The 27,194-nt window shown below is 40.5% G+C and overlaps 1 protein-coding gene across 1 annotated transcript; it reads left to right on the forward strand.

Moving 5' to 3' along the window:
* Positions 1–1,452: 1,452 nt before the first annotated feature.
* Positions 1,453–27,168, forward strand: LOC104686314 (interleukin 18 receptor accessory protein). The gene is given in 15 exon segments (XM_019283043.3): positions 1,453–1,560; positions 2,138–2,211; positions 5,393–5,988; positions 10,045–10,176; positions 11,235–11,502; positions 11,647–11,821; positions 13,095–13,269; positions 15,859–15,927; positions 16,094–16,214; positions 18,645–18,799; positions 20,028–20,165; positions 23,642–23,812; positions 24,446–24,780; positions 24,782–26,931; positions 27,089–27,168. Coding segments are annotated over 11 exon segments (1,791 nt in total). The 5' UTR covers positions 1,453–1,560; positions 2,138–2,211; positions 5,393–5,988; positions 10,045–10,052; the 3' UTR covers positions 24,842–26,931; positions 27,089–27,168.
* Positions 27,169–27,194: the final 26 nt, after the last annotated feature.

Here is a 27,194-nt window from a genome sequence, read left to right on the forward strand (position 1 = left end):
GGAAGACTTTCCCATTTAGGCACAAGGTTCAAAGCCACAGCTAAACTGAGCCACAGTCTTGACCAATAGTTTAGGCCTAAAGATTTAGCAGCACTCAATCGATAACTTAAGTTAAACAATTTAACAAAAGATAAATATAGAATTGACTACAGCATGACAGTAGCTCATTTACAGGCCTAGCTTACAAATTTAAATACCTTAGGAGAGCACCATTCATAGTACATTTGCTACAGAATATTCACACTCTCATGCCCACAGACCTAGAGAAATATATATAAGGTATACCTGTGAAAAATGCCCCTCGAATTCAGTGATGTGCTCACATCAGATGCCTTTGCATCTTCTCAATGGACAAAGAGTTGAGCCTTGAGCAGTGGGGGTGTCAGCCCAGGATCTGCTGTCGTCTGGTGATCCTCCAAATATAGCAGGCTTGAGAGTTCACTGGCTCTGAGAAGGAGGTTGCTGGTTGCAGCTCACTGTGGTCCAGGAGAGCTCAAAGGGTCCTACTTAGGACTGCTCTTTATAGCATTGAAGAGAGTAGGCTTTAGTCATAGTAATTTTCCCTCCTGGCCACAATTTGGGTTGGAAACTTTCTTCAAGAGAGCTCAGTCCAGGTGCTGTTCAAGGCTGAGGCCTATTTCTCAGCTCATAGTGTGACCTGAGGGGTGGGGGGGAGAGATGCACCACCACAAGTAAGTGTCAAAAACCAAGCTTAGGGTATGAAGAAAAAATGGAAGAAAAGCAAGCGTGGTCAGACCACAAACAACGAATGTCTCATTTGTAGTTTAGGAAGATTAAAACAAAGCCAAATCCAAAAAAAGCTATTGAAACATGTAATTTCCCTGAGGAGGACACAGATAGGATCAGCAAGGAGACAGCTGTTGCAAGCCACCAGTCTTGAAATTTCTTGTCTCTCTTGCTATGTACTACAACATAGTAACTGACTGTGAGAACATGGTCTGTGTCTGCATTATTTTAGTGTTACTGGTTTACTGAATTCTACCAGACACAACACAGGCTAGAAGGAAAACAGTATCAAAGAAATCTTGTCTGTTGATAATTGTAACATAAATGTAGGAAGAATAAGGACTATTGTATATAGTATCATTACTATAGGGTAGTGAATAAGGGCCTATAACTGCATAAGGTTTGTCAATTAGAGGGTTTTTTCCTACTATAAGTAATTCTGTTCCTTCATGACCATCTGCATTCTTTACAGAGATTAGAGAGGTAGAACTTGTAAAACAGGAGTAAATTCCCCCTCCGAACCAGCTGTGTCACTCCAAATCCAAGCATAAGGACAAATCCTATCAATTCCACCACTTTCCAGATTGTAATGAATGCAGGAGATTTGCAGAAGGGCTGGAGGATGGAGGGAACCTTAAGATTGCTGGTTATGTTGCAGAGCAACTGAAGATGCCTGCAGAAGCAAGTTGTCATCAATGTGTTTACTGAACTGGAAGTTAAACATAGCTGTTGCAGTCAGCATGAAAAAGGAGAGCTCCATTAAGGATGGTCCAACAAGTTCTGGGCACAGAACTACTGTGTGTGAAGGACAAGGTTAGTATTCACTGGACATCTCAGACCTTAAGGGACTACATAGTTGATTTATGCAGAATGGTCCAGAATTTTTTGTGTCACAACCAGAATTCGGTAGATTGATTCCTCGGGTCATTAAAAATTGCTAGAAAGTAGAGATTAACAGTTATAAAGGTAGATGTGTGAATGTGGCCTGGAAGGTTACTCTAGAGCTGACGTTATATATTGAAGTTGTCCTTTTTTATCTTGGTTTCTCAGAGGAAGTAAAAAAAAAGTTGCTTTCTTTTTGGAGATGACTACAGTCTGGCTTACAGACTTTAAGAATGTTTGAAATGTTTCCTTTCCTAATGAGATGCTTGTGATGTATTTAAAAAGCATTCAGTGTTTTGAAAAAGAAAATGTGATTGCATTTTTGGGAAATAATTTTCCAAACTAGAAGTAGATTGGCTGTCTGGGTGAAGCAGCAGCTTCCAAGCTTTCTGCAGTATCCACAACTTGCAGCTTCCTGTAGTTCAGCAATTCAAATTTTCTGAATTTCTGCGAAAGCAGCTGCAGATAAGGCACAATACTATCTTTTTTTTTTGTTTTCTTTTGTCAGCTATATATATAAACAAGTCATCACAGGGTTTTGTCTTCTATTGCATTGTTTGATCTCCCATCTGGCCTCCATGGGTAAGTAATAGTGTGTACATCAGCAAGATGTACCACAGTCCAATGTAATATATTTGTTGCTTGTAACCTATCAAATACAAAAATAATAAAGTTCAGTACATTGATGCCTTAAGGTATTTCTGAAAGATAATCAAATAGGTTTATGGGTTATTGCTCTGTTGCTTTTGACCACTACCATAACTAAGCCAATTTCAGTTGCGTGCTGGAGATATCATTCCACTATATGGCTACAAAACTGTTTGCTATTCACTGAAGGGAAATTGTAGCTGTTTTAGGGGTTTTGACTATGGTGAAGGAATGCTGTTCCTTAAGAGGTTCCAAAACTACTTGTAATGCTGTAGAAATTTGACTTTTTAGAAACAGTTGGGAAAATTCTGAAGTGACCATGTCTAGTCTTGAAGAGCTGGCAGTATATACTAGGAATTATCTGAATATCACTAGGAAAGGGATTTCTTGAGGACATCATCACAAGACCTCATTTATGGATTCAGGCTTTTCTGGAGACTTGAAAGTAAATATTTATCTCTCAGCTGTGATAGCAATGTCTCTATTTGTGCATAGTGGCTTAATAAGCAGTACATTAAGCATATTTATTTATGTAATACATAAGGAAGATACTGTCTTTAAGGACTAGCAACAAAAATTCATCTACAAGGAAGGAACTCATAAACTGGAAATGAAAACTTGTGACACTCAGGAGTGTCTCCAGCTTCCAGCATGATGAAGGAAAGACAAATACTAATGAATTGCTTCCAGTGAAGCAAGACCTTGAGACCTGTGAGGCAGAGCCATGAGGATCACCAGGGGAACCATGAAAAGGGATCCTAGAAGAGTTTAAATTGCCTAGGTTGGTAAAATGAACAGGGAGAGGAATAGGAGCATTATTACCAAATGCATACAGGTAAAGAAAAGCACTAGAAAGAAGAGTTCTTCAAGTTAAGGAATGATATCCATACAAGGATGTATCCTAGAATAAATGTTCGATGGGCATTAAAGCCATTATAACGGTAAGGTCTCCTGTGAGAGTAATGCAGAAACTACTCTGACCTACTTTTAAGCTGAAGTAAAGTAAGTTTCTGAAAGAAAGCTGAAAATTCATCTGTGGCCATCCCTGTCAGGTTTATGTTTCTTGGCTTGCAGTAAGCAGGCTGGACTACCAAGGAAGGCAAGAAAGAATAGTTATGGAATTTGAGGTGCTAGACAATCTTTTCTAATTAACTGCAAATGATTGTGAGAGTGAAAAGTTTTTAAAGGCTTGCATGGTGAGAATTTGCTTTGCTCTTTCTCTCTTGGCATGTGGCTATTCAGTTACTAGTACATTCAAAGTACCTCTGTGGCTCTAGACATGTTAGTCCGTGATGCCCAAGGCAGAAGGCACCGTAGTACAGCAAATTTGTGCTAAGTAACACCACCTTCCTTTATTTCACAGAGAATCACCTACAAGCTCCACAAGCCACCTGTGACTGTATGTAATTTCACTGAGTGCTTAAACTAGTACAAAATGGACAGAGGTTCATGTTTAGATATTGTTCAGACACCTCCTGTAACAGCAGAACCAACACCACTGACACGGTGTAGAAGATAATCAGGGTGCAAAATTTCTTACCTGCTAGGTGTTAACCATAGCTGGGCAGAGGAGGAGGTGATGTGTAAATGTGTCAAGCCAGAGTAGTGCCAGAATAGTACGAGAATAGAAAAAAAAGTTATCCTCCCAGTACTATAAGACTACACTGCACACATCTTGAGATGATACATTTTTCTCACTTGAGCAGAAGTGAAATGGACAAGGTAAGATAAAGCCCCCAAACTTGACTTTCCACAGGGGTGGGGAGGTACAATTTTCTGGAGCTATAGCATAAAATTTGGTAAATTTTAGCAGAGTGGGAGGGTTAGAGAGTAAGGGAGAGGAGAGGGTGGGGAGAGAGAGGAAGCAGGGAGGATATTTTGGAGTGGTCCTTTACCCTCTTCTTTATACACTTTGTCTAGAAGCCAAGGATAAATATGAACCTTGGAAGTGCAAGTGTGTGAGGCTGCTTTTTTAGCATCTATATTACTTTTACAGAAGACAAAGGGGTGAACTGGAGCAGAGGCTTAGCCAAATATTTGGTACTATGTACAAGATTTTCATCCCGTGTGGTTACCAGTATGACATACCACTCAGACTTCTGGTAGCATGGCTTTCAGAACTCTATGTGACTGGTGCTCCTGTTGTATTTCTAAGATGTATTTCTCATGTAATAGTTGGACTGTTATGCTTAATTTTTTGATTGTGGTAAACCTTATTACTTGGACACTACAACAATTTGTGCTGAAATGAATGAAGTATATTTTTTTGTCTTTAAGATGCATCTCTGTGAAAGAACCATTTGTTTCCGATAATCTGAGCTTTAAGCAGAAGGGCCTTGACTTCAGCTGTGTTGCACTCTTTAATTCCTTTAAGTGAAGAGGGAATAATAGTGCTTTTTTTTTCTAGTCAGGACGCCTTCAAAAGCCTAATTCTTTATACTGACATCTCCAGAGATACATTGGAGCCTTTTGTAACTTATAAACCAAATGTGTATTTTGTATTGGGGCAAAACATTGAATATATTTTAGGAAACAATCACCAAACTTGATCATCAATGGGCTTTGGTCTGCAATAAGCAGAGAGATAAAAACATGGTGAAAGCCGAGAATACAAATCCTCTATCTCCAAGTGCTCAGCTCAGACCCCAACAGGATCAAGCATTAATACTGGTCATTGCATAAAGGAATATGTACATAAACAGAGGCAACATTGAAATCCCCTGTTACGCAACAAACAGCCTTTTTTACCTTCTTGTGGAAATAGAGTGATTGACCCAATATGCAGTAAAGATAGAGCACTTTACACAAGAAAAGAAAAACAAGTTCTACTGTTCTTGAAATAAGTCTGGTGCAAACTGATGGACATATATTTACATAGCCTCTACTGGAATAGGGATCATTTGGATCTGAATTGATGGCAAAGTGCTCTGAGATGCTTTTATGTAGTTTGGGTCACTGTGCAGTCTATCTTTTACGAGTTTTGCACCCAAGCAGGAAGCCAGAAAGAGGGGCTGGACTGAGTGGGACTGTATGCTGAAGTGCTCTGCCTTCAGGTCCAAGGGGCAGGCCACAGGCGGCTCAGATTCATCAAGGCTTCTCTTCCCTTTCTGCCAAGGCTGTGTTTGGGTAACTAATGAGGCTGAACTTGGAGGACACAGGAGGTAACACTGCCCCCTTACAGCAGCCACTTGCAGTGGGTGTGGAAGGCAGCTGAGGACATTAATGGTAAGGAGAACTCACCTCTTACAGTTAATATTATTCTGTATTGAAATAATCTTGTAGATTTCAGATATTAGAGATTTTTGTAAACTGTCTAAGACCAGCATATGGGAAAAAAAAAAGGGAAACATTACCCTTCTTAAATGAAGCAAACTAAAAAATCCAACACGTTTTTGCACACAATGCAAATAGAAGACTTTAGAACCCAAGAGGCTTTGATCTTTTACTAGGAGGTGTTTCCCATGTTCTTTTTACAAGAAAGTGACCCGGAAATTTTCAACTTAATGCAACTGAACTGAGAAAGGAAGGGATGATGACAGTGAGGTAGAGGAAATTCCTGTAAAGGAAACAGACTCAACGCAGTGCACAGCTAGAACTAACCACAATTCTTATCATGTTGTGTAGGATGTGCAAGTAAGATTTTGAGATAATTTTTTTTAACTATATGTTTTATCTTCAGATTTTAGCTCTCCCTACCCCATCTGCTTGAAGGTGAGTTAATTCTATTGCCTTTGAATGTGCATTTTAAAGTAAATTGGCTTTAACTGCTTGGTCAGGCAAACAGTAGTGTCTTAGTAAGTAGCTTCATTAGATATTCTTTTCTATTTCATAGACGTGGTAAAATTTTTTCATCTCCTATGTGGCTATTCTAAGATTCTAAGATTACTAATTCTAAGATTACTAATCTTAGTCCTAGAATCAGATTATGCTTGCCTTTTCATTGATAAGTTGAATACAAGACACAGAAATTGATATCTTTCATAGTGAAGTGATTTCCATCAGAATCAGAACTGTTCGATGGAATGATTGTGGCATGCCACTCTTTACTAGATTTCAGAGATATCATGAAATTTGGCACAGCTCTCAAGAAACTGATTTTGATTTCTTTTGCTTATATTTTATGTAAATAACTGGAGAAGAAGAGGCTGAAGGGAGACCTCATCACAGTGTACAGCTTCCTCGTGAGGGGAAGAGAAGGGCCAGGCACTGATCTCTTCACTGTGGTGACCAGTGATAGGACCTGAGGTAATGGCCTGAAATTGTGTCAGGGGAGGTTCAGGCTGGATATCAAAAAAAGCTTCTTTGCCCAGGGGGTGGTTGGGCACTGGAACAGGCTCCCCAGGAACATGGTCACAGCACCAAGCCTGACAGAGTTCAAAAAGGGCTGGGATTTGGACTCGATGATCCTTATGGGTCCCTTCCAACTCACCTTATTCTGTGATACTGTGAAAACTCTATGAAATAGAAATTTACTGTTTTCTTCTAAGAGTCCTTTAGGAGTTGAAACATAGGCAATATAATACAATTCCTATTTTTCTATCTCAATTTTTTAGCACAGGGAATTATGTGAAGACCACATTAATTTCCTTTGCATGTATGATACTTTCCAACTAAGTGGCATCCTAAGTCCCTAGACTAAGGATATGATAATATGGCTGTGTACATAGCAGGAGAATGTAGAAAGACATTTGATAATAAGTTGCCGAGAGTAGAATACTTTCTTCTCTGGTAGATACTGACAAAGAAAAAATGAGTCCTTGAGTAAACCGAGTCACCAAATCACCTAAGTCCATCTGCAGTGCAAATACACCTGAATGGTGATTGCTGTCTGCTTCTGCTGTGAATTTCCCTGTTCCTGTCAAGCACACTTGTAAGATGATTCTTAATTTCACATCCTACCATACTTTTTAAACACTATAAAAATGCAAAGATTACAAGATTCTCTAATGAAAGCATTATCCGATAGCAAAAAAAAAGAAAAGGCAGTGGTGTATTTTCCCATGCCTAGCTAAAGACAACAGAAAAATTATAAAGATTGCTAACCAGTGCTGTAACATTCACTAGTCAACTCTTTCCCTTTGGCACTTCTTTCCCATTTGTGGTGACCTTTTTCAGCTTAGAGGGTATTGTTTATATGGCAGTAAATTGGAGAACAAAGGGATTATACATCACTGGCACTATTAAATGCTTTGTGAATGGTCACTTGTTGTAGTTTCACTACATGTGGCCTGTATGTCCCCAGTGACACACAAATGGGAAGCCAGGAAGTAAACGCTTCCACTGCTTATCTTGTGCCAGGTTAGGCACTCTTCAAATAGCTTCTGATGGCTTAACAGCTTAATGAGTCACCAGAAAGTACCAGGGCTGTCACAGGAGAGAGGCTGGACCATTTGCCTGTGGTCAAGGGAGAGTGGAGTGTGGAGGACAGATCAATAGTTCATAAAATCATAGAAAAAGCTGAGTTAGAAGGGACCCATCAGAATCACTGAGTCCAACTCCTGGCCCTGCACAGGACACCCCAAGAATCACACCACATGCCTGAGTGTTGTCCAGTGTTGAGCTCTGTCAGGCTTGGTGCTGTGACCACTTCCCTGGGGAGCCTGTTCTAGTGCCCAACCATCCTCTGGGTGAAGAACAATTGATATCCAATTGAACTTCCCCTGACACAGCTTCATGCTGTCTCCTTGAGTTGTGTCACTGGTCACCAGAGTGAAGAGATCAGTTCTTGCCCCTCTGCTTTAGTCAACAGCAACCTATTCCATCATCTCACCTGCTCAAGGGACTATGGCAATGAACCTCACAAAAGGGCCTTGGGTCCTGATTGCTACGGGCACCAGCATGCCTTTGCCATGTGGGCTGTCGGATGACATAACTCAAAACATCATTCTTGGTTTTATACAGAATTAGCATGCCTAGAGATGCAGCCTTAATGAATGCCTTGAGCAAGGTCTTCACAGGTGTCATAAATCCAGATTTGAGAGTCAGGATCCATTGATCTTTTTGCAGTGGATAAAAAAGTTGGATAAACTTATGGAGGGCTTTTCCCAGTGCTGGTAGCAAACTCACTTTATTCAGACATACATACAGGCTTGGAGTCTCAGGATGATTTTAAAAGATGTGTGGGGTGATGACAGCTGGCAGCCAACCTGTAACAAAGCACCAGGATGGGGTCAGACAAATGAGTTAACTTACTTCCTGTGAGCTCTGAGCATAAAAATAGATCATTCCATTCACTTGCAAGGAATAGAGACATTCTGAAGAGAATGGTGACTAAGAGTTCTCCCTGCTACACAAAACTGCTGCCTGGAAAAGTGCAGCGTGGGAGTTCTCATCACCTCTCTCTAGCTCAGTGTGCGCTGGATGCTCTGTTGATGCTAACCAGTATCAGTAGTGTCTGATTTGCATGAGGTGCCAACAGACAAGGGACTAGCCTTTGCCCAACCTTTTCTGCTTTTCCCTTGGGCTGACTCAATGCCTCTCTGACAGCATTGTAAATGCAGAGTCACTCTGTGGCCAAAGGAAAGAAAAAACCCCCTTGAGGGCTCAGTTGCACAATGCACAGCTGCGCAAACTGAACATCAGCAAAGTAGATGCCCTTTGCTCCTGAACCAGGCGCTCCAGGCATCAGTCATAGGCATTGGATATGTCCTTACTAAATACCCGAATTAAGCCATGGCTGTTGAGTATGCCCACTGCACAGCCTGCAGCTGAGAAGGCTGTGGCATGCAGATCAGACTTCTTAGTAGAAGAGGGAAGATATAACAATATGGTTTGGGGTTTCACCTTGTTCAGGGTACTGTCATATAGGGCTCTGGATGCAGCTGAGTGCTTTGAGGACCTGCCCCAAATCCCCTGGGTGCTCTCTGTCTCAGTTTACAGAGGGACCACCACAGAGCTGGTCCCTTACGGTCCTCTGGGTGTTACCCTGCTAAGCAGGGCTCTGCCAGGGTTGTTCAAGCAGTGCAGAGCAGCACCGTGGTGCAAAAGTGAGGCCTGATTCTGCACACCCCGGTAAGCCATGGGGGAGGAGAAGGGGTTTTTAGGTTGCTCTGCTGGCCCTGGTAGACATCCTAATGTATGTCCATTTTGGCTGGTAGCAAAGCCTGGTAGGAGCACATATCTTGGGTGAAAGCGAGAACCAAAAACCTGTGCCCACACAAGACATGCTTTGAGGGTTTTACTCCTTCATAGTCCTCCGGTCTCATGGGCTCAATGCTGTTTGCAGCTGCAGCACATCTTCAGATTTAGTTTAATACCAAAGGAATCCAATCAGCTCACTCTGGGCCAGTTGACCTTCAAGCTACAGTGGTGTTCTATGGAGTTTTGGTGCCATTTATGCCTGTCTCAGCCTTTTGCTGATAATCATCATTAGCTGAAGGCTGATATTATTTGGTATCTTACCTCTCATCTTAGAGAACATGCTCCTATCAAAGGAGGAAGGATCTACATTTCCACTCCAGAGGTGGAGTTCTGCATTGCTGTAGGTATGACTTGGAAATCCATCTGTAAGAAATTCTATGAAAGGTGCATTTAGAGAGATTGTTGCATAGTCTTGAGTATTATCCATTCTGTGAAATCATTCCATTTCTGTGAAATAGTGTGAGCAGGAAAAGTGCTGCAAACCCCATTTTTAAAAAACACAATATGCAGGAAATAGTGTTTGCAAAGTTTTATAGAGGTACATAATGAAATATGCAATGATCTATTTTATTTACAAAATGATCTATCTTATTTACAAAAAACCCCCCCCGTTTTTCTCTTTTACAGAAAGCTGGATGATTATTAAAGAAAATGTCTTAGAGCATCAACCCAAATTGATAAAGGAAATCATGCTCACTTTGTGCTGGATACTAACATTGTTTGTCAGTGGGGTAGAAGTTAGAGAGATTAACTTGCCAGGTAAGAGGCTGCTCCAGTGAGGTTTGGTGTTTGTGGTGCTTTCTGAAAACTTAAAAAAGGAGATCTTAATTTTTCTTGCTTTTGTGAGTTTTTCCTGTACATATCCATGCTTGTGTCAGACAAATAGCCTTTCTGCAAGCTTTTGAAGTATTGGTTATACAGTCTACCATAAATTTGACTCAAAAATCAGTTCCCCAATGAAAAGGACAAATGTAAAGAAGAATTTCTGAGAACTAGATGGGACAAATGAATTGCTTCTGTGACTTAGGTCTCCAGCATCAGGTCCAGGGAGGCAGGGACTGGGGAGAAGGAAGACAAAAGCAGAATGAGACTGATCTTTCAAAGTCTTTCACACACACAATATATCTGGAGGAGCTTGATGCAATTTAGTTTGCAGAGAGAAAATGAAACTGTAAAGAGTTTCCCAGGTGAGCAGGTGAGGAGCAGATGTCATGCCCTCCCTTCTGCTGGAGTGAAATCCTGCCATACTTTCAAGGGTCACAACCATCTGAGTGGCAGGAGGGGCATTAGGATGGCTGATCACATCTTTCAAAATTAAAAAATGTGTTTAACTTTAGGGAAAGTTACTGAAACCTGGGAGGATGAATATTTAAAAGCAGTGGGACAATATGTTTCTCAATCTTACCATAAACAGGGCATGTGGTGGGCAGGATCTGCTTCTTCAGGCTTATGTCAGTCCCTTGTCCGTTAATATGAGATCGAGAAGAGCTGTGTCTGCTTTTCTACAGAGTTGAGGTTTAACAGGTTAGCACCACGCAGAAGTTTACACATCACAAAAACCCTTCACATTAATCTTTTGAGAAAAGGTCTAGCAAACCCTTGGAAACCTTTGAATAAATTTTCAAGAACATTGACAAATTGCATATTTAAGAAAACCTGTTTTCTGTTAGTCCATCTTCTGATCACATAAAGGGATATTTAACTAAAGAAAGGTAAAGTTCTATTTTGGTTGTGTTCCTAATTTTTATTTTTAATTTTTTCACCATGACTCTGCATTCTTTCAGATGGCACTGATATCTTACTCTCCTGCTTTTCAGGATGTTCCCATGTTGAACCTCAAATATGGTATCGTGCAATTAATGGTGAGGAGTTCGTTCTACGGTGTGCTTTACCAGAGAGAGATGCTACCAGCATTTATAACAACTCACTTTTAAATCAACATAAGGTGGAATGGTTCTGGCATCAGAAGGATAAAGAGACACTGAAGGCTGTCAAGGAAAGCTCAAATCTGGCTTTCCAAGGGGATGCACTTTGGTTTAAACCAATAAGGGACAGTGCTTCTGGAGTGTACATCTGTAGGATGTGGTAAGTAATGGAGCAAAAGGGTAAGTAATGGATTAATGGAGCAAAAGGTTTCTACTTCTATAGGAGAATTATTGGTTTGGTTTGTGTATTAAATGTTTAACTTCTTTTTCTTTCTTTTTTTTTTTTTTTTTTTACATCACTCAGGGGAAAAATCCCATGTCTCGAAATTGTTTTGGATGTTCAAACAAAGAAGGCAGCAAAATGTTCAGGTTATGACACAAACATGCTATATCTGCTTGCTGGCATTGGGAATTCAATAACCTGTCCTGGGACAAAATGTTACAGCCACATTAAAAAGCCAGATGTAAAATGGTACAAGGTAAGAGTCAGTCTATCGAGTGTTGAAAACAGCTGAGTGGAGGTGGAGCTTCAGGTCTAGTTAATGTGCATGTGCCATAGTACTTGAACTCTTCTTTGGCAGGCAATGCAGCCTAAGAAATTCAACCCAAGAGCAGAATCTTGAATTAATACATATCAAGTATTTAAGGAAGAGTTTTGAAGAAATTTACCACATCCAAAATATTCTGTGAAACAGAATCCAAGAAATGGTTTCTCTTCAGCTAAGAAATTGAAGTAATTGAGAATTAAAATAATTCTTTGCAAAACAGACATGATTGAAAAGTAACATTTTAAGTTTTGTTTTGACATTTCAAATTTTGAAACTATCAAATATACCAAAGAAAAACTGGCTTTGTTAGGTGAAAAATTATTTTAAGATGAATGTTTCAAACCATTCTATCCAAGACTCCTGTTTTTAATGAAACACTATTCCACTGAACCACTACTGACTTAGTGTTTTTAAGGAGGGCAATATAACATCTAAACCTGTATAGATGAGCAAAGGAAGATGACTAAAATTTGCAGTTGTGCATTTTCCTACCTGGTATTATTTACATTATTTATTCTTTCAAGCAGAATTATGATCTAGCTGAAGTTACTTTGCATTTGCTTTCAAATTTTAAATGAGGTATATCTTTACCTACATCTTGATCTGAAGCCCGCTGAAGTTAAGGAGCTTCTTCCTGTTTGCATTAGTGGATTTTTTCAGGAACTTCATTTAAGGAAAATTCTTCTGGTCTCAGTGGAATATGAATATATTAAGCTGAAAAATAGGGGTGCTTTTCAAAAACAGACAATTTTCATGCTTCTAAAAGTAGTGACAGTGTTCTCAATCTCAGACAATACAAACTCATGATTTACTTCTCATAATATAACTTGAAAATGCTTTCAAAACAATTTCTTTACAAAATAAAAAATACCCAGTCCATCAAAAAAGTGATCCTTTTTGTTGCTCTTTAGTAATAGGAGTTTAATTTAGATTATCTTCATGATTTCACAGTTTCATATCAACTGTAAATTTTAAATAATTTTTAAAAAGTCAAGGGTATTCGCATCTTTTTTAGCATAACTGAAAAATGTTCTCAGACTCCTAATACGTCCCTTTTTGGGCTTCAGTGGAAAGACTTTGGTTTAGCCCTACTGACATGAAAATGTTGTCCAAATACATTAAAATATAATTTAATAACAGCAAGATGAAAAAAGACTTTAATCCTTTCCTTTTCCTTTTTTTCTTTTTCTTTTCCTTTCATTAGGATGGTCACCAGGTAAAACACAGGAAAAGCAGACCAAGCCTAAAGCTTAAGCAGAATGAAATCTACTTGAATCCAACCTATGACAAAGATGCTGGAATATATGTGTGTGATTACACTCTGCCTGACAACACTACCAACTGGACAGTGAGAACAGCAGTAACAGTAGAAGTCATTGGTGAGTTATATAATAACTCAAAATAAAATACCTGAAGTAAAGTATATTTTCTTTATTATGTTTATTTATGTGGTTTTTTTCAGGCTCTTGTTCTGAAAACCCATAAACTGAATTAGCTACAGGATCATTAAAATCCTCTTCCAAGTATTCTGAAGACATCTAGGGACACTAACTAGAACATGCAATAGTAATAGCAGTAATAGCATGCAGCATACAACACTGTAATTTTCAAAATCTAATTGTGCCTTGGATTTATTGTAGTTCTTAACATTGGGGATCAAATACACAAAAGATTTAGAACTCTTGATCTGGGAGTAGAATTCATGAAACTCCAACTGGTGCCAATGTTCTCCATGTACAGTGTGAGGAGTATTAGGAACATATTTGCATACTAGGAAGAAGGATTGCAAATCCTGCACTGGAAATGTGGGCAAAAGCAGCGTATCTCAATCCTACCCATCTCCCTGAAGTAGAGGATTATGTGAAATTATGAGTTAGGTAAAATATTGTTCCTTGTGGCATGGGTGAAACCTTCACTTTCTCCATTTGACAGTGACAGGGAAGATGATATTGGTGGGATCTCTACCTCTCTTGCATGTAATTTTTTAGCAGCAGAGTAAATAGGAGAGCTGTGAGCAATCTAACAAGCAAGCCATTTGTTGTTGCGCATGCTCTTTGGGGGAGAACATCACTGCCTGCATGAGCTGTTCTCTCAGGCTTTGCATGCATTACTAAAGAAAACTGGCTAGAACTCTATGGCACAGTGATATGACATGGTCTTATATTCTCCTACAAACCACGGTGACTTTTCCTCTAGTATTTACTGTCTCTGGTTGTCCTTCAGGCAAAATCCAGATACTGCCTTGGCAGAGTGTTTTGGGGCATCAATGCAGTGCAAGGGAGCATGCTAGCAACTCAGGATCAGTACTGGGGGAGACTGCTTGATCTGCTAAAGGAGTGATGTGGCAGTGCTTTTCTCCAGATATCTACAGTTGAGTGCTGTTAAGACTTTGTAGTCACCCCAGTCAATCACAGGTCCCATAGGAAGAGTATATATCTACTCTATATCCTGAACTGCATAGATGCAATCCAGCTGTTTCTGTATGAAAACAGCACAGGACTAGTCCTCAGCATCCTGGTGGAAAGTGGGCCACTCTGTGAAAGGGAGGACAAGATTTAGGGGACCAAAGAAAGGTGTCAAATGAGGCAACCTGATTCTGCGGTCTAGTGAAGAAACACACCTTTGAAATTCCATGGTCTCATGAGGATAGAATTTCTCTGAAATAGATGATCCTTTTTTTTTTTCCCCCCCAGGTATTTTAAGCATTTGATTCTAATAATTCAAGGGAAAATGTATCCATCCCGTCAGGACAGGAAAGCATGTCTCACCAACCTGTGAGAGCTCTTTGGTGGCTTAAAATATCTGATGCTCTTTGACTCTTCCTTCTAATATTCTTCTGTGGAATATTCCCACAATATTCTCCAGGCAGGCTTGGACTAGCTCTGCTTTTATTCTGATCTGACTGAACTTGAGCTGATACACTATCCTTCTCAGTTCTTTTCCCCCACTTCACAGTGCAGTGAGAAAAACATGTAAAAGGTGCCATATGCATATATACTACCCCAGAGCCATGCAGACTGAGGGGAGACCTCCTTGCAGTTACAACTTCCTCACCAGGGCAAGAGGACGGGCAGGCACTGATCTCATCACTGTGGTGACCAGTGACAGGACCTGAGGAAATGGCCTGAAGTTGTGTCCGGGGAGGTTTATGTTGGATAATAAAAAGAGGTTCTTCACCCAGAGGGTGGTCAGGCACTGGAAGAGGCTTGCGTCACAGCACCAAGCCTGACAGAGTTCAAGAAGTGTTTGAACAACACTCTCAGGCACATGGTGTGACTCTTGGGTATGGTTCTGTGCAGGTCCAGGAGTTGGACATTGATGATCTTGTGGGTCCCTTCCAACTCAGCTTATTCTGTGATACATTCCTCTGCTGTGGCTTGGTAAAAAAAAAAAAAAAAAAAAAAAAAAAGTGTTATATGGCACCATTTCCTGCAGTATGGGACTTTCCTAGAACCTCAGAGCTGTGGGTTTTATGGTATAACCCGTGGGTGTCATTATCTGTGCCCTTTGGCAGCCTGAGTTTTGAGAACAGCATGGCTATTTTGGTGCAAGTATCTGTGCTTGTGAATGAGGTGTGTGTGTGTTGTTTGTGCTTACTGGGCATGGAAAGAGGCTTGGCAGGGAGCTGGTATGAGGATTGTACCCTTCAGGGGGTCTTGCAAGGGGGGTTCCTAATTTTTGAATCCTAAATAATCTTACATGCAGGCTAGATGCTGAGCTTCTCAGCTCATGAAAGAGGACAATGCCTCAGAGTAAATGAGATAGCAGGTGTTTAAGTAGCTGCACAAGTTTTGTTGTTGAAACTCCCTTATCTGTGCACACTCAGATACCTCAAGAACTGTAAATCATCCTCTTGGATTAGGTGTTAAAGTCCACCTAAAACCTGAAAAATCAAATTGTAAGCTGTTTTCTTTGGTCCTCTGCACTGATAATAACTTTATACTTAATGCTATTCTTGTTGGTTGCAGCAAAAAACACTATTCATCCGCCAAACCTTTTGTATCCCAATGGTGTTGTGATCCTCGAAGCAGAGCTTGGTAAGTTTCAATTCCTCACCTAAAAGCAAATGAAAATATTTAAATGAGGTATTGATAAATAATGATAGATCTTGATAAAGCAAACCAGCTTTGCTTTCTAAGCTATTTAAGTGAATAATATTCTGGTGACCTGCAGGCATGGTTTTTCTGTGTTAATTTGTTCCAGGCAAGCCACTTGAATTGGAATGCCGTGTACAGTTTGGGTTTGAAACAGTTTCTCCAATGAGGGTAACATGGAAACGAAGTGACGAGGAGAATATAAATGAGAAACTGAATCAGGAAACAAGGTGAGAAAACCTACCCCTCGCCCCCTTCCTGCCCCAGTAACCTAGTTACTACCACCACAAACAACTGTAAAAGTCCATCTATAACAACTTTACTGAGTGCATTTAATTGAAAGAAACTTAGAAGGCTCTTTTCTTTCACCTAGTAATGTGTATGTCCACAAGCATGTGACAGGCATGTGACCTTCGCATACAGAAGCACATATTGATGGCCATAAAATCAAGAACTCAAACTCTCCACAATCTTAGCTCTTCTTCTTAAAGCTTTAGCTCAGAGACAGCTTCAACATGAAGGGTTCCTGGTTGCCTGTCCCTGCATCCATTGTTTCCAAGTGTTCTTGTTTTCAAGTGTTCTTGAAAGCACGATCTCTGTTGTGCCTTGCTAGCAATTCACACAATCTCTCTTTGGGAGCTGTCTCTGAGTGGGGAATAAATCAGATCAGCAAAACAATACTGTGGACATTGAAAGGAGCTTGTGTACCTCAGACATTGGGGTGTATTTACAGACTAGATCTGAGGACTTGCAGCACTGAGTTTCAGGGCACTGAATTTTGGGACTTTTCCTCTGGTAAGAATTAACCAGGCCCTGCAGAGAAGAAACATGTAGGGGAAAGGTTTCCTGTGACCTGGGGACAACCCCTATAGTCACTACACTTCCCTTTCCTTCCTGTTCTCATTCACTTACGCAGTGTTCAACTTGGGCAAGCAACAGAGTGGAGGCAACACAGGCAAGTACATCTTTTACTACACAGCCCTGACTCAACTGTATGGCTAAATTTTCTGTCTACTGGGGGAAGCAAAAGCTCTGCTGTCACTGCTAAAATGAAGTTCATAATAGGAGTCATATGGGAAAAAAAAAGATGATATCACACACACACATGCACACACTCATGAGGTAGACAGGAAATTGGATTTTCCTAACTTTAGAATGTTTAGATTTGGAATATTCTTCTTAACAAGGTTTTAGCTTTTTTCATGGCTGTTCCGGTTTCGCCAAATTTAGAAATATATACTCTGAGAGAAAGCACAACCACCCCTCCCCCCACCAGGTTCGGGAAAAAATAAATTTTCATCGAAGGAAAGTGAAAGAGATAAAAGCTATTTATTTAACAAACACATGGGAAAAGGATAATAATGCTAAATAATAAAATCTCTCGCTGTGGAGAAAAAAACCTGGGAAAGTGTTCGAGTCCTCCCTTTGGTCTCCTCGGAGCTGGGGCTTGGCCCAGGGCCAGGCCCTCTGTGCCCGGTGGAAAGTCCTCCCGATGTGCTCTGATATTGAAACAGTCCAGTAGAAAAGGGAGAAAATCTGAAATTCCAGGGAAGGAAACATTCAACTCTCAGTCTCTCTCCAGAGCAAAAGCAGCTGAACCCCTGGCCAAAAAACTGACCGGAGAACAGCAAGCTGGGTGCTTCCTCCCTCCCCTGCAACAGCTGGGAAAACCAATTGCTATCTGTGTGTGTCCTTGAACAAGCTGCAAGAAGCTGCTTTGAAGAAGTTTTGCTCAGTTTTTCCTTCCCCCTCTCAGGTTCAGTTTAGAGGCATAGAAAGGCACAGAAATTAATTTCTGGGCATAGGCAGTGATATGGGATACACATCATAAGGTCACCCCAAGACATTGGCTAGAGTTTCTGTTTATTTTTTAAAAATACAAATAAATGAAACATCCCCAACAGATTTTGGTTGAATCCTTGCCCTTGCTTACTCCTCCACATCTTGAGGTAATGAGGAAGGGCTGTGGGATACTGTCATTTTGCAGTGGCCTGATGTGAGATGCCTTCTAGGATGACCCAGAGATGCTTGTACTTGTGGCTTTCGAAGAGGAACACTGAAACTCAGAAACTCTGGGTATTCTGGAGTGATTGCAGACACAGATCTGTTACCCATATCCTCCACTCAACCCTGAAGAGATTCCTCCGTTTCCTCTTCATTTCTTATACTTCTGTCCCTTATATATATCTTTTTCTGTTTGCCTATCCTGTCCTTGGGCTTTCTACCCCTGTGCAAGAGGCTGTGCTGCTCAGTCTTTTTGCCCAGCTAGTTCTCTCTTGGGGCTCCTTTTTGAAGTTTCATTTCTCTGCATTTCTGCTGGGTGAATATTTTACATCTTAGAAAACCATAAGTAATCTTACAGAAGTAAAGGGGACTATATATTGAAAACTAGGAAAGTGGTAAATATTTTTCTGAATAGATGAACTAGGAATAAACCTTTCAGTCTTCAGGCCTATCAAAGTATTTTCTTACAGTGTTAGTATTTTCTTGCCATGTATAAACCAAATGGAGGTTCCAAACCAGAATATTGCATCACTATTAAAAGTTCAAGATCAATGTTAAGAAGTTGCAAGCTCCTCTATTTTTGTGTGTAAGACATTGGGAGATTGTGGGAATGAACAGCAAAGGTATCATGCAAATACACATTTTTTTCTCTCTAGTGTCTATCCAAAAGGTTTGAAGGGGAGCACACTTCTTCATGTTGCAACTTTGAAAGAAGTTACTGAAAAGGACCTCAGAAGCAACTTCACATGCTTTGCTGAGAATTCAGTGGGAAATGCTACCGCTGTGATCCAGCTGAAAAGAAAGCAGAGAGGTAAAGCTATCATTTGGTGACTATTTGCCCCTGAAGACACATTTTGATTTACTCTTCTGCTACTAATTAATTCCCCATTCACACTGGCTTTTAGCCAGTTGCTGAAGTTTATTGAACCTGGGTGGGAAAAGTTTGCTTTGTGAGATATCTTGACAGCCTCAGTATTTTGAGGATTACTCAGAAGGACAGGACTATCTGGGGACTTACTGCAGGTGGGTGAGCCAAGTGGAAGATGGAGAGAAACTGGAAGGAAGAAGAGGAGAGTAGCATCTCTGAACATTAACAGGCAGTCTACTAAACTGAAGCAGAGAGGCTGCTGAAAGCAGCAGTATTCCCTGATTTTCACAGGACATTTCTGTCTGTTTTCCCAGTCCTTAGCATGCATGTATGTGGTATCCCGCAGTGGTAGGGAGGAGAAGAGAGATCCAGCAGGCAGGAATTGTGCAGCAAGATTGATTGATTGAATTATTTTACAACTCTTTTACAGACTTTTTTCTTCATAGTCTAATTGGACAAAGGATCAGCCACCCCCTGGGTGGATTGGCTAGAAATCCTAAACATCCATTGTCAAAATATTTTTCTACTGTACCATAAACAAAGCTTTGCGAGGTTGCAGGTGTTCATAGTTTATAGAACTCTACAAGTATCTTCCGTGAGAGAGAAAAGTATCTCACGGGACTGGAAAGAAGCAAGAAAAATTCTTGCTACCGGCATATTTGTATCCACATGCATGTTTCTAAGAAGTTACCATAACTGATATGAATGTGGCTGCCTTTCAAGCCTTTCAAGGCCCAAACCAGAATCAGTGTGGAAATTAAAATGTTGAACCATAGTTCACAGTGAAGATTCATCACTGTAGTTGCACAGGAAGCTGCCAGCAGGGCACTGTGTGCAGCTATGTCTGTTCTGATGTAGCTTTTCCATCTCAGGCAATTACTATTTTCAGCATTGCTGAGTGTACCAGAGACTGTTTCCTCTGTGCCTTCTGTCACAGATTGGCTTTTCATACCAGCAAAGAGATACCATGCAAAAAAGGTCATTGATGGTAGACTGAAATTCTGTGTTTAGGTTTGTGGCTACATGAAATCTTGACTTCCCTAAATTTTGCCAGTGGGATAAGGAAAAAGACTGTGAGATGGTTTGTCCCCATTTCTGGACCGAGTTTTTTATCTAAATGTCAATATTGTTTTGGAAACCTGAGTTATGATAGGCTCTTTTCTTTCTGCAGTGTTGTTCCTATATGTACTATGCAGTGCCATTTCTACTCTATTTGCATTTGTTTTGTGCACTGCCTTTATTTACCAGCACTGGATTGAAATAGTGCTGATGTATCGAAGTTATCTGGTCCACAACAAAAATACAGAAGGTAAGAAACCTTGTGTAATATTAATTTTCTCCAGTTTTTCTGCTGCTTTTTGCCATGTGGGATAATCAGGTATGAATTACTCATTTAATTAAGTTCTCTTAATGACCCTGCTCTCTTTGAGCCAATACAAGGACTGTTAAACCTTACAAGATGCTCAGTGAATGCAGATGGAAAAAAAGAAAGATAGTGTGAAAGAAATATCTAACACCAACTGAAATGTCAGTTAGACTTTTACCCTAATTTACCCATAGAAGATTAGGGTACCCATTAGAGCAGGAAGTTGAATTTTGACAGTCCATTTGCAGGAAATAATTTAGCATCTCCAACGTTTCAAAATCGTTCTCTGAAAAAGTTCAACAAAACCTTTGGACAAGAATGAAACAACCTTGTATAACAAAGTGAAGGACTCCAGAGTTTATTGTATTTTTCACTTGAAGTCAAAAAGTTTCTCAAAAGAATAAAAAAAAAGAGAGAAACAAGACGATAAAGGGCACCAACTGAGAAGTGAATATTTGGGAAACTTTGGAAACAACTTGACATTTGCACCTGAGTGATTAACTTTTGATTTTTCAAGTCTCCGTAGTAGCATCGCCCATCATCTCAGCTAAAAGAGGCCTCCAAAACAGCGCAGTGTAAAAATGTATCAGGAATCACTATGACTACTTCAAAGAACTTAATGTACAATTTTCTTACATGGGTTGAAAGAATTCTGATAGTTCGTGCCTGAGAAAATTTTTCTAAAAATTCTTGCATCTTGATGCAGTTTGAGATAGAGGTGTCTGAGTCGGTTTTTGTGTTTGCATATGTACCTTACACCTGAGTGTGAAACAGCTACATCTAGATACCTGTAAGTACATACACAATTAGAAAATTAACTGCCCTTTTGGAAAACATTTTTGTGAGCCCTAAAGCATTTGGCAAAATCAATTTGGGACATCACTCAAAATTTCCCCTCTATTTGGTAAAAAAGTGATTTAAGGACCTGTGGGAAGTCCCCTTAGAGCACACCCTGCATGTCAGTAGGACAGACCTGCCAAGGCTTGTGCGTTGAGGACACTGTTGGGCTCCACTGTGGCAGTCCCTGTCCCCTGCCTGTACACTCTCGTATACCTCATGCACAAAGCACCATTTGCAACGTGCAGACCAGATAGCTTTCTGTCCAAGGAAAATGTGTTCTCACCTGCAGGATCACGTCCTTCTCACGTCATGTGGATGTATATCAAGTCACCTGAGGTCTGAGAGCAGCAAAGCAGCAGTTATGACTTGATTTTGCTGTTTCTTAATTTCTATCATTTCTTCTCTCATGTCCCTCTCAGCACAAAATCAGAAAACTGAAGAATCCTACAAGATTAGAAGGTACCCCTGGGTACCTGCTCAAAGCAGAGCCAACCTAGACCATGTTGTGCAGGACCTTGTGAACAGAGAAACCAGAACCCCTCTGGGGTTAATTGGCCTCCTTAGCCAATTAAGATACATATCTTAAAATTCCTGCCTTCTCCCATAAGGAGAAAAAAAATAATGCAGGAGATTTGATACTAACATTTATAGACCACATATGCCATCAATTTGCTTAAGTCAGGTATTCTTCATTTCCTACACTTTCAGTATCTTAAACACAGTACCAAATGTTCCTCAGCTTGTAATTGTCCTGTACAGTTATGTGAAAAAAGGCTTAATGGTGCTTATTTTGTATTTGATTTTTAACTTGCTACTGTAATAGTAATGTTACAAAGGTGTGTGTTAGTGGTTGTTGTCTAATAAGATTGCAGTGACCTCTGTGGGTGAAATAAGGAATACCTGGCTTGTAGTGCAATTTATAGTCACTTAAAATCCATTCTCAAAGGAGCTTCAATTTAGGGTATAGATGAATTGAAGTTCAGCTAAACCAATCTAGTGAATCTCTGCTCCACCTTTAATTCCCACATTAGTCCTGTGTGCCTGCTGCTGGTGATTCACTCTTGTGGGCCTAAATGGGCTCAACCTGGCAGAAAAACAACTCAGTAAAAGACAATGGGTAGCCAGCAAAGTGAATCATCTTCCTCTATTATCACAAGACCTGCAGCACCAGTAGAAGGATGTGATTGAAAGGGTGTATCCAGGAGTAGAGGGGAGGAGCAGAGATGCAATGTGTTGTCTGATCATTTTCTTGGCCTCCAAACCCAATCTGCACACCTCTGTTTTGTTTTGATGACATACTTTCTGCTACGTGCTGGTTCTGAATTTGAGCGTTCAGCCCCAGCTCATCCATGTTAGTTTTCTGAATTTGCTTTACCTACAGGCTCTTCTAGATCCTGTGGGAACTTGGTGACTCTAGCTCATGTCTGTGATCCTAATCTTACATCTAGGGATAGAAATCAGGAGGTTAACACCAAGGCACGTGAGTCATGATACTCAACACAGGTGTCTGCTGGAGGTAGGCATCTCAGTTCCCAAGCAGTGAAGGTGCAGTCCATGTGGTGAAATCTAGAGAGCCTCTCAGCTCACCCTGCAGCAGCACCCTGCAGTGGGACTCTGCTCTACACAGGGGAATTTCTTTCTGGTTTCTATTGCTGTGATACAATTCAGCTAATTGAACACAGGTGTCTGATGTAATTTGGGCTGCCTGAGGATGTCCTGCCATTCCAAAAGGCTTGTCTCCAATACTTCCCCTGTCAAATCTGGCAGTCTTAGGACACCTTAAATGGCCTAAAGTAACTGGGAAACTGGACTGAGTCCACTATGCCTTTTGCTTTTACCAGAAATTCTTTTCTTTTCTGTTCCTTCTCCCTCAAGTGTAGTTCAAATTTTATTCAACAAATAGATACAATTTGCTTTTGCCTTGTAGTTAAGAATGGGCCTAACCCAGGACATGGGTACCAGGGTGATCAAAGCCAAGAAAAATTCTTTACCTGTGTTTCATTTGCACACAAACATTCTTTCAACGAGACTTAAAGTTCAATAACTGATCAGTGCTTGGTGTCTGAGCTGATATTTTGATCAGACTTAGCCATTGCTCTTTACACAAGTCTCTCTGTTTACAAACATAACAATGTATGAGAACAGCATATCTTTTGCAAGGAGCTAATATTTAAGAACATTTTTCCTTTAAGATTCATTATATTTTAAAAGAAGATTGACCATTGGCAAGACTTTTTTTTGAATCAGCATTTGGGCAAATGAGAGAAAAGATTGGGAATCATTCCCTACCACATGGCTTTTGCCTGGAAGGGACCAGATCTTTAAACTGCCTTGCACTAAAGATGAGTACCTTCCTTGTTTGCTTTGGTAGCATATGTCTACCAAATCTGCAAGACAGCGAGGAGCAAGGTTGTCTTTGGTGATTGGATAGCTGTAATCCAATAACAGGTCATAATTTTAGGTTTGTAATGTGCCTACTTAGATATAAATGGAAGAGGAGCATTAAGAAAGAAGCTGAATGCTTCAGCCAGACTTGTTAATGTATAGAATTTATTTATTTATTTATTTATTTATTTTAGATGGCAAGGAATTTGATGCGTTTGTGTCCTATGCAAAAATAAACTCTTCTGAAAGTGACTCTGCTTTAATTAGTGAAGAAAAATTTGCCCTGGAGCTTCTTCCAGATATGCTAGAAAATAAATATGGATACAAGTTATGTATTCTTGAAAGAGATATTCTTCCAGGAGGAGGTAAGGTAACTGGGGATGGTAGAAAATCTTCAGTTTTTATAAAATTGCGTTTCAATTTCCAAAAAAACCTTATGCACCAGAAGAACAAATTGTATAATTTGGTAGTGGAATTTATGTTCAAATCTTATAACGTTTTGATCTTTGTACCTGGTCCCTGTGGCTGAGGCATACATACTTTGGAGTGAGATCACTGGGAGCTACTAGGCTGAGATGAAATTCCTTGTACAAGAATTTCTTTGCAAGCAAACTCTGTTCTCTGGAAAGAAAGCCTCGAATACTTCGGTAGTTACTTTCTAAGTGACTTTGATCAGTGCCACCTGCAGTAGTTAGAAAGCTCTGTGTATCTGTTCCTGGGAGAGATAAAGACAAGTCCAAGTGTCCCTTGAGACTCTGTTTAAGTGTGTTGAGGTCTCAGCTGTGCCCTTCATGTCCTGAGCAGAAAGTTGTGTTCTTCAGTTGTATAAGAACAGCCATGGTACCCTCTGATAGCAAACACATTTCTAGAGGTTATATGATTGCTCAACATTCTTAATCTTGGCTTTCCTTATTTCTGGGTTTTAACTGTTGATAAAGGAACTGATAAGATAAAAAATCCATTGTAGAATGCAGTAACTTTCACCATTTTCTCTCCAGCATACACAGATGAAGTTGTAACAGCTATTAAACAAAGCAGACGGGTAATCATTGTTTTGAGCCCAGCCTATGTCAGCGGACCAAGCATCTTTGAACTGCAGGCAGCAGTGAACTGTGCATTGGAAGATAAAAGAATCAAACTAGTATTAATAAAGTTCCAGGATTTCCAAGAGCCAGAGAATCTGCCTCCAGTAGTGAAGAAAGCACTTCGGATTTTACCAATCGTTACCTGGAAGTCTTCCATTTCTGCTGCTCCACACAAGAAGTTCTGGAAATACATGCATTACCACATGCCAATGAAAACTACGAAGGGGCTGGGAAGTTTCAGCCTGAAGAGCTTATCCCAAAGGTTATTCAGGCTGGTATATTGATAGGAGAAATTTCACAGGGGGATGACATCAGGATCAGAAATGGTAACATGATTGTCAAAGACCTTTTCTATATTGTCCGACCACTGTCAACTGTCACTACAGCCAGCAATAGCTCCCTCCAAAACAGTCAGGAGGACTGAAGTGTCACAGTGCACAGCAAAACTGTGCCACTTCACACAACTGTAAATGTGAGCTATCTCTCATAAATTAATATTTAATTACAATTTTTATTATATTTATCATACCATTTTGTTGTGATTTTGAGACATACAATGTTCTTTGCACTGTATTTCTTTCTGGAATATTTTTACACTTGTTTTCTAGAAAAAGATTAAAAAAAGGGAAATCAAGAGGAAGCTTGCAGTTTAATTTCTGATGCAGTCCAGTGGGACAAAGCCAAAGTTTTCAAATGAGTTACCTCCTCCAGTGCGAACACCAAGAAAATACAGTGGGAGACTACTACAACTGGGTATGCCAAAGGGATTCAGAAAAGAGGGACCACTGCATAGGCTTATGCCAGGCATCTCCATCCTTTCTTCAGTGAGAGGAAGAATTCTACCACTTTTGAAACAATTCACACTCAGGGACACCTGCACCTGATCATTGCTGATCCTGTCTGGTGCTGGTCACTCAATGCCCACTGAACCTGTTGGCATTATAGGTGTGTTGCAGGTGTAAATCAAAGCCCTGGTTGTCGCAGCTATTAGACTTCCAGGGTCTCCAAAGTCTTTCCCTTGTAGTCCTCTGGCTGCCAACTCTCCAGAGTTCTTATCACTTGCTGTCAAACCATCTTGCAGCCTGTGTGCGTATGTCTGCATCTGAGTGAAATGCAATGGTCCGTATTAAGCAATCTGAGTAGTATAGCCACTGCTCTGCTGTTCTGCTCACTTCATTCCTCCTTTGAGTTAACAACTTCCTGTTTTATAATGCTAATTGAATATCTCATTTGCCAGATTCCTTGTTGGAAAGGGGTTTCAAGAAACACTGCTGTTAACAGGATCAGTATACTGAAAAAAGAACTCTTTTGCAAGCAGGCTGAGCATTATCTACCTAATGCTATATTGGGTTCAAAGCTTTCATGGGAGGACTGATGGTGCTGTGAGGCTGATGGAAGATGGTTCTTCATGTAGAAGCAGAACATCAAAGGCCATCACTGAGTGTACCACAGAAAATGTTGACATTGCAGCTGCACCTGTATTGGAGATTCAGTTCAGATCATCACAATTTTGATGCAAATTTCCCAGCTGTCACCACATATTGCCTTTTGTTTTTCATTATAGAGCATCACAGTTGCACACACTGGATCCCTTCCGCAGAAAGTCAAGTGGAAGACCTTCTCCATCCATGAAGGGACTTTCAGTCTGTGAGATCAGTTGGTCTGAAGGAATCCCCTCCCGAGTACACACAGGGTGGTTGCAGGGTTCTCAGAACTAGTTGTTTCAGGGTATCACAACTATTCTCCCCATCTGCACTATCTGCACTGTCTTCTAACACAATCAAATCATTACTGAATTTGAGTATTTTGAATAATTTGTCAGTAAATCAAACACACTCAGTTCTAATGCAAGTAACACAGGCTTTAGAAGCTTCTAATAAACAGCACTATGTTTGTACACCCTGTTATCCTCAATATCCTGACCTTTTAAAAAAATGATCCTGAAGAGCAGCTGGATGAGTATAATGTGTCTGCCCAGTAAATGCCTTACTGGTATGAGCAAAATAAATTCCAAATACAGGAAAACTCAAGATCCAGTTTTAGCTAGGTGGTGTGACTCAGACCTTCCTCTTCACGTTGTTATTACCTGCTAAATTACATACACGTTTAAGAGAGGGAGGCCCTCTCCAAACGAGGCTGTAATTTGCGCAGTTCCCCACCAGATGTCCCTACCGCGAGCCCCGCACAGTCTATTTACACACCGACTGGTTTTGTTACCAGGTGCTACAGGACCAGGGAGTAGAGCCAAGTGTGGCGTCCGAGGTGCCGCTGAGCAGGGGAGGCAGCCAGGGAGCGAGGGCAAGAGAGGCAGGCACGAAGCAGGTTTTCCTATCTGCCCAGGCTGCCACCACCTCTCCCAGCTAATGCTGTTCCCTCGTGCTGTGCTTGCTGCCTGAACGGTGAGCATCAAAAGTTTTTTGTTTTGTTTTGTTTGGGTTTTTGGTCTTGTTGGTTTGTTTTGGTTTTTTTTTTTTTTTTTTTTTTTTTTGGACAGTGGAGAAATCAGAGAGGCTGGATAAATAATGCAGTGGGAAAGTATTTTTTATTCCTCAACAGGGTGATGCTGTGGCCAAGGATTTTCTGGGTCAGAGAAACCTGCACAACCGGTATCTTCATGCAGCTCTAGGTCCGTTTGTAACACAAGGAACGGGACAGGCACATT

This window comes from Corvus cornix, chromosome 1, assembly GCF_000738735.6.
Source record: "Corvus cornix cornix isolate S_Up_H32 chromosome 1, ASM73873v5, whole genome shotgun sequence".
Classification (NCBI taxonomy): domain Eukaryota; kingdom Metazoa; phylum Chordata; class Aves; order Passeriformes; family Corvidae; genus Corvus; species Corvus cornix.